The sequence below is a fragment of the Alligator sinensis genome, unplaced genomic scaffold, assembly GCF_000455745.1.
Source record: "Alligator sinensis unplaced genomic scaffold, ASM45574v1 scaffold612_2, whole genome shotgun sequence".
Lineage (NCBI taxonomy): Eukaryota > Metazoa > Chordata > Crocodylia > Alligatoridae > Alligator > Alligator sinensis.
Genome location: NW_005842085.1, coordinates 445114 through 459159, shown reverse-complemented (window position 1 = coordinate 459159; position 14046 = coordinate 445114). Strand labels below are relative to the sequence as shown.

The 14046-nt window shown below is 40.3% G+C and overlaps 1 protein-coding gene across 8 annotated transcripts in view; it reads left to right on the top strand.

The window, feature by feature from the left end:
• RB1CC1 (RB1 inducible coiled-coil 1) overlaps nucleotides 1–14046 on the top strand; it is a 126171-nt gene that overhangs the window by 102381 nt on the left and 9744 nt on the right. For 5 of the 8 annotated variants that reach the window (XM_025204506.1, XM_025204508.1, XM_025204505.1 and 2 more), the window contains 3 exons: nucleotides 2030–2077; nucleotides 2759–2818; nucleotides 10720–10778. In XM_025204506.1, coding sequence (XP_025060291.1) covers nucleotides 2030–2077; nucleotides 2759–2818; nucleotides 10720–10778 — 167 coding nt within the window. The remainder of the gene's footprint in view (nucleotides 1–2029; nucleotides 2078–2758; nucleotides 2819–10719; nucleotides 10779–14046) is intronic. The other 3 variants (XM_006023856.3, XM_014520080.2, XM_025204507.1) reach the window with 2 other exon arrangements.

Here is a 14046-nt window from a genome sequence, read left to right as displayed (position 1 = left end):
GGGGGGGGGGGGGGGGGGGTGGCTTCCGCCATTGCGCGTGCTCATGGTTCTGCATGGGATGGGCAGATTGCAGCTGCAGGCTGGAGCCGGAGCTACGTGGGGCTTGGAGTGGGCGCCAGCGGCACTGGGAGGGAGCTGCAGCCACCTCAGATTTCGCATAGCTCCACTCCCAGCAGTGCCAGCTGCCCGGCACAGCCCCGGCTCTTCCCAGCACATGGGTGGAGGCAGGGCATTGGGCCAGGCAGCTGGCGTCACTGGGAGCGGAGCTGTGGTGAAACTTGGGGTGGATGTAGCCCCCTCCCAGCACCACTGGCATTCACTCTGAGCCCAGCCCCTGGCAAGAAGATCCCCGCACAGCTCTGGCTCCAGCCCACAGCTGCAGTCCACCTGTCCCACCCCGTGCAGATCTGGGAGCACACCCCCCCCATGCCCTCCCAGGATGCAAGCAGTGGTGGGAGCCACCCCCCCATGAGCTGCGGCTCTGTTTCTCCCCCCCCACCCCCAGCTGGGTGGTGTCTGCCCCTGTCCCCTCCCTCCCTCATCAAGACGGGCATTGATCTGCCTCCCACCCCTTCCCTACCCCTTCTGCCACACAGACCTACCAGGTGGAGGCAGCTCTCCATGCTGTTGGCTCTGCTTTTCGCTGCCTTAGTGCTGTGTTGTGGCTGAACGCAGCACGGTTATTTATCGGCCATATTATTGGTGCCATCAGGCCATTTTCCAGTACAGCCAATTTTCTTTATATCACTACTGATCCGATATCAGACCGATGTATCAGCGCACCTCTAGTTAAAAGTATTCCCAAATGCTTCTTGGAAACTAGGGGATGAGGGTAAACACCCAGCCCATCGTGTTGTAGTGGGCAAATTGGGTGGAGTCCTTGCATCTGTGTTTTGGAGGTTCCAAGGGGTGGGTGACCTGTGGTTAGGGGCATTGTCGCTCTTATGTTTTCCTTTCACTTCCAACAGCCTGCAGTTGACCTGAGTTGGCAGTGTGCTTGCCTGATGTGGGGCACAGCACAGAGTCTGTAAACCCATGATTTTAGGTTTCCTAGGGCTGGGTGGGGCATGATGAGGCAGTGGGGTAGTTGAATAGGGAATGAGGACACAGCTGGTTGTTAAAGACAGCTTTTATTGAACATGCAGTGCAAGTGAGCTCACTGATTTAAAAAAAAAAAAAAAAAAAAAAAAAAAAAGTGCTGAGAAAAGGAAAAATAGGAGGACAGTCTTGGCTGTGTACCATAAAGACCAGTTGCAATTGAGGGGTATGATGCCAGGAAGACAAGCAAGGCTTATGTCACAGAATGCTTAGTGTTCACACATAACAGTGAAATGATTCACAGTGGACCAGATCACAGCAGTACTTGATTTTCCAGGTGTGCTTTTGAACTACTCTAAGCAGTTTTAAACTGGCTCAACAGGCTAGTATGTCTGTCCATGTCAGGTCTGAACCATATTTAAACTGTTCTAAATGCTGTGCATCATGCTTTGCATAGTTTTGCTTTGTATTTAAGTATGGCTTTAGATAGAGTGTGACTGATTTTTGGTGGTGAAAAAGTGGGAGCATGATATTTAATTACTTGAAACATCACTAAACACCTAAATGATTAACCAGCTACTTCTCATTTCTTTTTGTCCCCAACTACAACTTTCCCTCCTGAAAATTCGCACTTAGTTTCAGCTTTACGTAGGCATTTGATTTTGGCCTTTCCATTGGTTTATAGGTTAGTAAGATCCCTTCTGAATTTCTTGGCTGGGATGCAAGAGGAAGGGAAAAAAAATAGTAGTTTCCCAGTAGTTTGGCAGTGAGCTCAGCAGCACATGGGTAGTCAGACTTTTTCAAGTTTCAGTGTTTCTTTTTTTCTTCTGTAAAAAAGGATCTAAAGAAACTATTCTAGAGTTGCAAAATATACAGTATAAAGTATGTTAGGCATGGAAAATTCAGTGCTAGTCAGTTCAAAACTATTTGATCTTTATGCAGTATAATGAACATTACTGGGTAATCGTATTTAAATTACTGTCTTTTACAGACATTGCAGCTGAAAGAAGAGGAGAATAAGCGGTTAAATCAAAGATTAGTAAGTATTTGTCTTTAAATTTAAAAAAAGTTAATTAAAGTGAATTGAAGGTTAAAAATTCAAATATTCATACAGATTTGACATTTGCGCATATTAGATGCGCATACAAGGGCAAACAAGATACTAGTTGCATCATGAAACAAATGATTCAACTTTTTTGGGTTAATTTTTAATCATTCAGAAAAGGAAAATAAGACATAAGCAAATAGTTATGAGATTAGTAGGGTTAGTTGCTTGCCACGTGTTAAAGTGGAGTAGGTGTGTAAATCAAGCTGTGACCTATGTAATTCATGTGGGAGCATGGAACTTGAAACTAGTGGTCAAACCTCAGCCTAAGAGAACTATAGGAACTGTGATGAAGTTTGGTGAAAAACAAAGTATGGAAAATGAGATAACTGGCAAGGAATGTTAGAGACCAAAAAAAGGTTTTCAAATGTGCCAGATGGAAAGAACAAGGAGTTGTGGGTTCCTCTCCCATTAGTAAGGGTGAGCTAGTAACAGAAAATGCAAAGAAGGCAGGTCTGCTTTGCCTACAAAAAATCACTGCTTTACCTCCAAAAAGAAAAAAAGAATCTGAGAGCTAATCACTAACATTTAACCTAATCGAAGAAGGTAAAGAGCAAGTAGTTCATAAATGAGGAATATGTCAGTGACGTTTTGTTAATTGTGGAATAAATTAAGTCAACAGGGCATGACAGGGTTCATTCCAGGAAGCTGAAGGAACTTGCTGGACACTGCATTGTAAGTAGAATTTAGAGACATTGAAAAAGATCCAAAGATGAGCAGTAAGTTGATAAAGTTAAATGATAGTGGTACAAGAAAAGGTTGAAAGAATTATAGATATGTTTAGTCTAAAGAACAGAAAAATTTTAAAGGGTCATAATAGCAGCTTTCAAATACTTGAAAGGCTGCCATAAAGAAGAGAGAGAACAACTGTTTTTCCTTGCCACATGAGGTAGCGGTTTTAAACTACATCAATCTAATGAAGTTAACATTTTAGGAAAAGGTTCTTAATCTGAGAACAATAGGACAATAGAACAAACTATGTAGGGAATAGGAGGGCCTCCTTCTCCATTCTTTGGAGATTTTCAAGGCATCTGTCTAGGATGTTTTAGGAATAAAAGCTTTATTATAAGAATGTTAAGATCTTTAGATGGCATGGTCAGGTTACATATAGGTTGTCTACATTTGCCCAGGATGAAAAACTTTCAGTAGTATTTGAAATCATTACTAGAAAGAAAAGTCTGACAATCCCTAAGTGTGGCCTTCTGAATAAATACTCCGTATAAAATGTCCCCAAGTGTGTATTTGCACAACAGAATCCAGAGGGGGATTAAGTTCAATGGATGCAGAAAGATCATTTCATTTCCACATTATTCTCTGTATATGAAGACCTGTTACTTAAGTTTGACTGGATTCATCTAACTTTTTTTTAATACAGCCTACTTCCTCTTTTTTGCCTTTCCTTCTTTCCTTTCACTTTCTTCTGTTTAAAGTGTTCTGGCGGAGCTCGTCTCATTTTTTTTCTCCCCTTCCCCTGCTGCACCCCCTTTCGCTTCGTCTGCATTAATCCCCCATGTACTCCAAGACATTTTTCACTGTTTTTCCTTTGAGTATTATTACACTCCAACAGATGCATGTCCCCTCCCCACCCTCCCTTGATCAATCTCTGGGTTCCGTTTAGTCATTGCAGTTGCTCATCTTACACCAAAAATAAGGGAATTGGACATACATTTGGGAAAGGCTGGATGGCACTAGTACATGCAATAGCCAAGAAGCTTTTCGTGTTGGCAGGGTTTTTATTGACATAGGAAGATTTTTGTTTTAGCAGGGTTTTTATATCTTTGTGTGTTCTGACATGCCTTTTATTTCCTCCTCTGCTCAGAGTAATAGGACCCAAGAAAGCCTTTGAACAGGGCTGTCTAACTTCTAAGTGGTGGGGGTGGCACACCCTGCAAGCCAAGTACCACCTGCCCCCCCACTTGCACACTTCCCTATACTGCACACCCTGGTGTTCCCTCCACCTCACTGATTAAATTGATTCACTGCTGGTATTATTGAATGTAGCTCTGTGGTTACGTTGTGTTCTTCAGGTCTAAAGCAAATACACATTACTCAACCAAAAAACCTTATGGTTCTTAAGTGAACTTTAATTATTAATGATCGGAAAGCTTTGAGGCATGTCCCGATCACTGCAAGTATAATTTTTAGATGAGTCTCCATTTATAAGCACTGGACTGCACATCCCAAGATGCTATGTTTAGATAGGGATTTAGATAGCCAGTTTCCTCTGAATGTCAAAAGCAGAAGTGTCTAAAACCTTTCAGTGCCTTTTGAAAATTCTAGATTTTATATAGCTGAATTTCATACATCAACAAAGGGGTTAAACATTTATGTATGTTTGAGTACTTAATAAATTTATTATTTTGAGGTTTGATTCCTTACTTTGGGATTTATTCCTTTTGGAAAGAACGCATATGGAACTTTTCTATACTGTCTTGTTTAGAAGTCAGTGTTTTAATGGTTTGAATGCACATGCTGTGAAAAAGTATCCTAAACTGTACCTGGGTGTTTTCAAAATTCAGCAAGAGAGATGTCAACTAGTTGTGCTGTCTCCTTGGGAGAGAAATGAGAGATGTATTTGCAAGGCTGGATAGGAATAAAAAGTAATCTTGCATATCTCCATGATTATGCATGTTGGATCCAGCAACTATTACATGGAACTACATAAATTATAAGAAACTTGGGGAATTCCAAGCAATCCTTTCCAGTTTCAAAGAAGGGAAAAAACAGGGGGAAAATCTGTAGTTACTGAACAATTGGCTATGCCAATGATGCAAGTATATGAAAGTTAAGATTTTGTGCCTGAAAGCATTGGATCACTTCTTAGTAAGAGGTCTGTAGATACAAGGCAGATTGCAAATCATAGCAGGGAGCTAATCTTCTTAGTTACAAACTAGTTAAAGAAGCTAAGCTAACAGTTCAAAGGAAGTTGTGAGGAACACTGGGGTTGTACATCTCTCATCTGAAACTAAATCTGAAACAGAAAAAAATCGAGACAATTTGACAAGCTAGAAATGGATCTTGTTAATGAGTAGGAAGTTGATATATTTAGTATTACTGAAAAGGATTTGAATGCATATAATAAAATCCTGCTTTATAAACTTGTTCAGAAAGGAAGGTGTAAGAAAGAAAAAAAAAAAAAGGTCTGGGAGGAGGGTTACGTTAATGGACCAATGTCTCAACATTAATGTTAACTGAAAACCGAAAGATCTTGAATGCATAATAAATCAATATGATAACTAAGAAATTAAAAGAGGGGGTGTTTGTTACAAACTACTGAATTAAACCATAAAAATGAGGTTAAATGAATTAGCTGCCTCTAAACATGTAGAAAGAAAAATAGTAGACTTAAAATTAGTTAAAACATTAATGAATAGTATGAATTAAGCTCACCTGAATTAGGGCTATTCTAATTTTGAGTCTGTGAGCTCACCCAAGCATTTGATGCAGCTTATTTATAAAACACTTTACAAACTTAATTGGACTGACTTTTCTGAGGCAATGTAGCCAACCCTTTAATCACCAGACTGGAATTGATAACATACCTAGGCATTAGTGATTGAGACCTAATTGCATTCAATATGAGAAAATAATAACAGTCTCAGCCAAGTGTATATAACATGCATGTAAAATATAATAATATAAAATATAATTAAATTAAAAAAGGCTAATTTTTCAAAACTAAACAAAAATATGAGCAAACTGTCAGGATTAAAAACATGAATGGAACCTGAGAACTCTTTAAGGGTTTTTTGGCCAAAAAGTCAAGATCGGGAAGTCTTGAGGATACCTTTGGCTAAGTGAAGGAAATGTGTGTGTATATATAGTCAAAAGGTAGAAGAAGTGGGAGTAGAGGCAATTGTTATAAATTAGAAGTAAAAAATAAGGGGGGGGGGAAATATGGGCCTGTCAAGGCTAAGGAGGAGTATATGTATGGGGTTTAAGTGTATTGGAGCAAAAGGAGTCCTAGCAATAATACAGACCTGTCACTAGGTGGAGATAGTGAAGCTGTTAATAATGATGCACAGGAGGCAGATGTATTCAATAAATGTTTATGTTCTCATTTTGGAATGAAGCATGATGATATATCACATGAGGCTGACAGAATACTTTCCAATCCATTAGTAACTAAAGAGGATATTAGACAACATGTACACAGGCATAAATGTTTTTAAACATCAGCCTAGATGGCTTGCATACAAAAAATATGAAAGTTGGCTGATGAGATCTCTGCCCTGCTGATGTTCTTTTTTAACAAATTTTGGGGCTTCAGACAAATTCTAAAAATCTAAAGGAATACTACAAAGTAGTCAAAAGTTTCATGCCAGACTCAGCTAAAGAATTAAACAATTCAACAACAGAATTATTGCCAGTTGGCATGGTTTTATGGTCTAGTCTGACCACCACAGGTTTGACTTGTTGTATATTCCTGATGATTCTTTGCAGTTATAAGTTTGGTACATAAAGAAAACTACATCAGATGCACTTAATCTTTATAAAACATTTGATTTGTATACTGCACAGCATTTTTTAAAACCAGCACTATGTAGTATCAATTAAATGCTTTAAATTGATTAAGTATTGGCTAACTGACAGATATCAGCTGGTATCTGATGGTGATTCTTCATTGACAAATTGTGAAGGCATTTCTTCTCAGGTTCTGCAGGAGTGGGAAGTAGGCTTCACTTCAAACAGTTGCATTGGAGATCAGAATTAAATATAAAGTCACACTGATAATATTTGAAGATTATATAACATTTGGCAAAATTGTAAATAAATACAGGGAATAGTACAGAGCAGTCTGGATCACTTAAAACAGGTAGTTAAGGAACTGTGCCTGTTCAAACAGTATGTTTTTGATGTAGATGAATCTGAAATTGGCTGTCTAGAAACAATGAGGTTTTATTCACCAAGGCGCCCCCGGGGGTTACAAGAAATAATGGCCACAAGCTAGCAGAGAGCAGATTTAGACTGGACGTTAGGAAGAACTTCTTCGCAGTTAGAGCGGCCGAGGTCTGGAATGGGCTCCCAAGAGAGGTGGTGCTCTCCTCTACCCTGGGGGTCTTCAAGAGGAGGTTAGATAGGCATCTAGCTGGGGTCATCTAACCCCAGCCCTCTTTCCTGCCTATGCAGGGGGTTAGACTCGATGATCTATTGAGGTCCCTTCCGACCCTAGCATCTATGAATCTATGAATGGATGCTGGCCAGGCCAACAAAATTATGTTCTGTACCTTGGAAAACAAGTTCTCTGAAAAGGGTCTAACATTTCTTTTAGCAAGCAGATGAACCTGAGTTCAGTACCATACTGTAGAAAAAGGGCTACTGTGAGGCTTGAATGTATAAACAGAAGAGTAGCGAGTAGGAATTAGTGAGATGGTGCACTTGTACATGTAACGGGGTTTTAGTCCCCAAAATTGAAATGGTAGATTTTTAATTGTGGTGATTACAATTTGCTGCTTCCTCCACTCCCCTGCCCCCTGGCAGAGCCTGTCTGAGCAGCCCCTGAGCTGTGGGGATGGGGGATTGATCCTTCCCTCCATGGTGGCAGCAGCAGCACCCCCAAGGGCCACCCAGGTGCGGTGCTAGCGGGCCAGAGGCTGCCCCAGCTTGGAGGCAGTACCCTGCTGGATTCAGCTCTTCCCTGAGCCTACCCGGGGAGCTGTGCCTGGTGGGCTTCCAGCAGGTGGGCTCAGGGAAGAGTTGGATGTGGTGGGGTTCTGCCTCCAAGTTGGGGCCACACCCAGCCCACTAGCAGCCAGGTGCGGCTCCCCCGAGCAGGCCCCAAGGGATGCTGCCACTGCAGAGAGAAGGACTGCCCCCCCACCCCACCCCCAGCCCCCCCTGCAACTCGGGGGCCCTCAGCCTGCTGGCAGCTCACATGGACAGGCTCCATTGGTGGGGGTGGGAAAGAAAAAAGTAGTGAGGGTCTTCAACCTGCCTCTCCCACAGTGGTGAAAGCAAGCTGTTAAAAGACTGCAATGTTACAAATAGCTACGTTGAAAACTAAACTATATGTGGATGTGATTTACTTTGCAATGTACCAAACTCCTTTAAATTGGGGGGGAGGGGAGAAACCCATATGTGTACAGTGACATGCAATTAAACCACAAAAATGGGCAGTTTTCATCACTTATACAAGCACCTATGATTTTTATCTCTGCAGCATTGGAAGACTGATGCTGGAGTTCTGCATACACCTAGTAAAAATGTTTAAAGAATTGGAGATAGGGATAAGAAATCACAAAGATGATTCAGGGGCTGGAGCAAACACCTTAAAGTGAGAAACTTAAGGCGCCTGACTTGTATAGCTTATCAGAAAATTTGAAAGGAGAATAGACTCTTTGGGAGGAAAAAACGATCATGGACCACAGTAGGGGGGAAGAGCAAGCACTTACCTCCTCACATAGGAACAGGTGCTGCAGCACACCATTTTGGAATTATTAGTCTAGATATGAGATCCAAAACTGAAAACGTTTGAGGAAAAAAAACCTTAAAATCTAGAGTTTCCAAATACCTTTGGGCTGGATATTTGTGATGTAATGGTATCACATGCAGATTTCCCTGCTTTTCCCCTTTCTCCAGAGAAGTTCAGAATTGTCTGTCAGTATTTGTCACAGATATAGATTGATTATAAATATAGTTTATGTATATTTCTTCACTGTGGTTGGGTGATGTCCCATACGTGGTCACTCTTTTCTTGCTTTGGATCTCATGGGGTCCTAAACCCACAGTCTGAGCAGTGTCCAGAGAGTGTCTTTGAGATGCCTGCTGGATTCTGTATGCTATTTTGTTCACCTTCTCAGAAGTGGGTCTCTACAATGCCGGGTATTTATGCCTTATGCCTCAAAAGCAGTTCAAAACCCAATGCTTCTCCAAGTCACCGCCCTCCTTCCCCCTGGACCTCTAGCATATGATTTCCCAGAGTTCCACTGTCATTCATGTTTACAGTTTAACCCTTCAAGAGGCATGTAAGAAATGCATGGAGGGACCCAGAAACTTTGTATACTACAGGTTTCCCTCGCTTTTATGCAGGTTCTGTATGTGCGAATTCAGTCTTATGCGATGACCCTCTTTATACCAAAAATTCGTTATGTGCGAGATAAATTCACTCTTATGCAATCCGTGTGGTGAAAGCCTGCAGTCAGCTGCTTTGTGCAGTGCATTGTGGGAGTCACGCACACCAAAATAGTCTCCTGTGTGGATCTGTGCTCCTCGCTCGTTTGCAACCTGTGTTTCTGTAGTTGCCATCCCCATTATGGTAACGTTCACCACCACCCTGTGCTTTGTGTACTGTCTGCTGTTGGTGAGTACCAAAGTTGTCTTGTAGAAATGGGTCTGGGAGTCAGTACAGTTGAGGTCTTGGAACATATCCCTATTTGTTGCATTGTATAGTGGGTTCCCTTTCTGCAAATTTGAGTTGTGCGCCGTTTTCCAGGAATGCATGAACAGTATAAAACGAGAGAAACCTATACCTTAAATGCACTTACTGAGAAAGGAGACTCTTAAACCTCTGTGCAAAACCCTTCCTGGAAGTGTTTTAAAGACTCAAACTCCACTGAGTTTTTGGTCAGTTGAAGTCCCAGTTCTGTTCTCATTCTGGGGCTTCAGGTTTGCTTTCTCTGTCTCTGCAAGAAACTCAAAATGTATTCATGCCAGCCCTGGGAACATGGAAGGAGTGGGGTTATGAGCCAGCCTGAAAAATGCAGCCCTAGGTCTCCCACTTGCCACATCAGTGCACACTGCTTGAAGTGTGGGAGTGGCCAGCACAGAAGCTGCTTGGGAACTGAGGCATGGCAAGAGAAGCAGGTGCCCCCACAGGAACAGCTGTGGATGAGTACCTTCTCCACAGGACTTGCATGGGAGCTAGGCAGGGGAGAAGCAAGCACTTCCTTTCACAAGGGCCGAGTGCCATGGCACCCTGGAATGATCTCATAACGCCCAAAGTGCCATTGTGCCTTGGTTGAGGATCGTGATCTATGTTTCATCCAGTACAATGCTTTAGGTTGTTTCTCACTAATTTCATGATGCATTCCAAAATTATCATGATCATTTTTAAAATTCTATTTGAGCTTTGTTCAACATTAATTTTTTAACTTCGACCTTCTCTCTTCCTTCTTCCTTTCTCTTCTCTGGATCCTTGATACTCTACTAGTGTTGTTAGTATAAAAGTAGTTGCTTCTTAAACTTCTGCAGGAGTTTTCTTATACTTGATAGGTACTTTGCTCTCTTTGTGTGTGTATCAAATTTTCTTTTCCTATATTTTTAACTTGTGAATGTTTGTGAATATAATTTATGATGCAAAGAATTGCCATTTTGTAGTTTTTCTTGCCTTTTATATTCTAATAACTCCTTATATGATTCCTTCCCTCTCCCAAAAATTTGATATTCTAAACTGACAAAAACAAGGTACTAGAGGAAGGAAATTAGCCTGAATAAGCAAAATAGCCAAAAAGCTAAAAGGAGTGCTACATGTCTTTTACTATTTGTTGTTTTGATTTGATAGATGACCCAACTCAAGTGCAATATACATTGTATTATATTTAGTCAATATTTTTAGTAGTTTATTTCATTTTTCCTAGATGTCCCAAAGCATGTCATCTGTTTCTTCAAGACATTCTGAAAAAATAGCTATCAGAGAGTAAGTATATTTATATTCTCAAAATTTCATATACTTAAATAAATCATGTATCTTCAATAATAAGTATACTGGTACAGTACCTGGAGATAATCCATAGTCATTCTTTTTCATCATTTTAGCATGTAGTTGGTATCTGACACTGGCATGAATTTCCTCATTGAAAAATCTTTATGGTATTCATAGCATTTTTTAATATTAAGTTATCATCAAGTTTTCAGCTTTCATTTATAAAACTAGTTTGGATTCCCTAAGGCTGTAAATATATTTTTAAATTCTCTGTATCAATTCGTCACCCTAATCTGGATTAATTCACTTCCTGGTTTTTTTACATAATGATAAATTTAGTTGGGCATATTTCAACATGATTTTATGTCCAAGAAATAATGATGTTCAGGAGAATGGAATAGTATGAAAATTATGAACCTGTGGACTCTGGAGACATGGAATTGGTCCCTCATTCTGCTTGTCCAAAGAGGGCTTCCTATGATGCAGGGCTTCATACAGGAGAGGTTATGCTGGAGAGAGAAGGGTAGGGGGAATGGAATCTTACCTATCCCAGCTCTCTGCAGTCTGGTGCTGCTGCTGTTACAGCAGCATGGACTCAGGCTGTTGCCTCTAGGGGATGCGCTTGTCATGTCTGTCCATTACTTCCCAAAATACAGAACATTTTGTCCTGTTTGTTTTTATCCTAAACAAACCAGATTATTTCCTGTGCTGGTACATTTGATCACAATATTCCTACTGGGAAAATTCCCCTTTATGGTTTTAAATCTAGCTCTTTCCAAACTAACTGATGTTTGCTTTGAGCCTATAGGCCTGGGCACCCTTCCTTTATCTGTCTGTGAAAAGAATTTTCTCTTGGGAATGATTTACAGAAGTGAATTAACTTCATGTTTTGAGTGCAGAATTTGTTCAAAAGGATAATGCTCTCATGAAAATGTACCTGAGATTTCTTCTTAAAATAATTCCAATTTTATGTCATATATTCATAACTGTAATCCTTTTTTCTTCATAAAGGAAAAAAGGAACATACATTATTCCTCTTACCCTCGTTGTAATGTATGTCTTAATTGTATTATTTTTTACAAAACGAGAAACTTCAGAAAGTTCAAGGTTCTCTATGGTTCCGGTTGAGAGGATCTAAAGTGAATCTTGACTTAGATATCTATTTAGATCAGTGCACCTACTTCACTGTGGTTTGGAAATGGCCACTTGGGAAAATGTTAGTTCATCCAGTAAGAGCGCACTCCACTTTCCCCAGCTTTAGACATTTGAGTAGTCAATGAGATTTGAGAAAACATTCTTCAAGCAGTATACACTTATACAAGTTGCAAGAGGTGATGCCAAATTTGACAGGTCTCTGCTGAATCACTATCTTAGATGCTTAGCATCCCCTCCAATTGGAAAAAAGCAACTTGGGAGTTGCTGACAGCAGAAGAGGTATACAAATTATCACTTGAAGAAATTTAAAAAGTTACTTATCCATCTGATAACTGATGATCTTCAAGATCTTAGGCTACATATATGTTTCCTGACCTTCCCCCATCTCTGGTACTTCATAATCTATACACCATGGTCTTTGAGGTGGGAAAGAAGCCAATAAGTAACGTGGCAATTTTGCCCCTTGGCTGGAAACATGAGGATATGAAGGGAACATACAGTGCCCCTGTAGACCGTGCTGACTAAACTAAACAAACCTTTGGTTTGAACATACTGGATGAGCAGCTACCAACAGTGAAATATATGTATAGATTACACCTCTATTTACTGAACACAGTTTGAGCATTGTCACTTGATGCTGTGAAAGTTATTAAATACAGGATACCCTCGCCATTCATGGGGCATACATTCAATAGATCCCCGTGAATGGGGAAATCCATGAATACGTTCATGAATATCTGCATTCATGAACGGCATGCGCTGGTGGCGGCGGAAGCCCGGTGGCAGCAGGCACAGAGCTCACGCAGATGCCGCTGCCACTGTAACACTATACACTATGGAGAGAGAGTGGGTTTGAATATTTGCACCGCGAATCCACGAATATCTAGGGTATGCCAGCACATTAAAAAAATCAGAAATGACCTAGATTTTCAAAGCTTGTCTGATGTGTAAGAAGGATTTAGCTGTTAGTGCCACATAAGTACTTTTTCTATGTGGTGGGTAGGACCAGGCATGAAAGATTTCAATGATGTGACTATTGGAATGATTCCAATATACTAGTATTACATTAAAATATGTCCACAAATCTGTGTACACTTGCCGAGAGTGTGGTCTACTACTAGATCCTGTTGTGCGAGCAAGGTACAATTTTGTTTCTTCAAAAAATTCATAACAATATATTAGCACTTTTTCTGGGTTTAGTTTTGTAGTTTTTTTCTATTCAAAAGATAACCTTTTCAATGAGATCAGTGCACAGCGTTCCCTTGTTTGACTACTGAAAAAAAACAATACATTTGTAAGACTTAATGACTGTGCCAGTCAAAAACATTTCTGAGGGAATGAAGCGAGGAAACTCTTCTGTGCGATTTGACAGTGGCAGGGGATGAATTTAACTAGTTATTACTAGTTGTGAAAAAATGAATAAACCTATCTGTGATCACAGGAGAAAGGTGCATTTAATCATTCTTTTTGGTAAGAATTTTTTTGACTGCTTTGTTGGAATGTGATATTTAACATGTTCCTTGTAAATACATAATTATCATCACCGTTCAAAAAAATAAAATGAATACAAGTTAAGCCAAGTCCAAATATTTAGCTTCTGGAGAGAAGAATCTGATTTTCTGAACTGTTGTTTTAAAAATTTTATATGCCTCTTCTGAAAAGAATATTGTATGCAGAATCCTTCTTGCTTTCATTATGCAGTTTGGTTATGGCAACCCTCCTGATTAATCTTTTGGAGGGAGAGAATATGTTGACAGTGAAATGACTGTTATCATGTTCTCATGGCATGAGATCTTCACTCACTGGTTAAGACGTTTTAAGATGCATTTGTTGCGTGGGAAAGTGGTTCTGAAAAGAAAAATACCTTCTAAAACTGGGATACTAAAACTTTGCCAAAGAACTGTTTTTTCTTTATTTCTCATGGTGTAACTGGGGAGGGGGGGACAGGCAGGCAGGAAGGAAAAATTTGAAATTAGCAAGCACTTTATTTTATGGACCAATATATGTGTTTTGCTGCTGGTCTTTAGATACGTCAGTTAAATATACATCCACTTTTAGACCACCCTGATCCAGCTAAATGCATACGTGTTCACTTTAAGCACTGTTC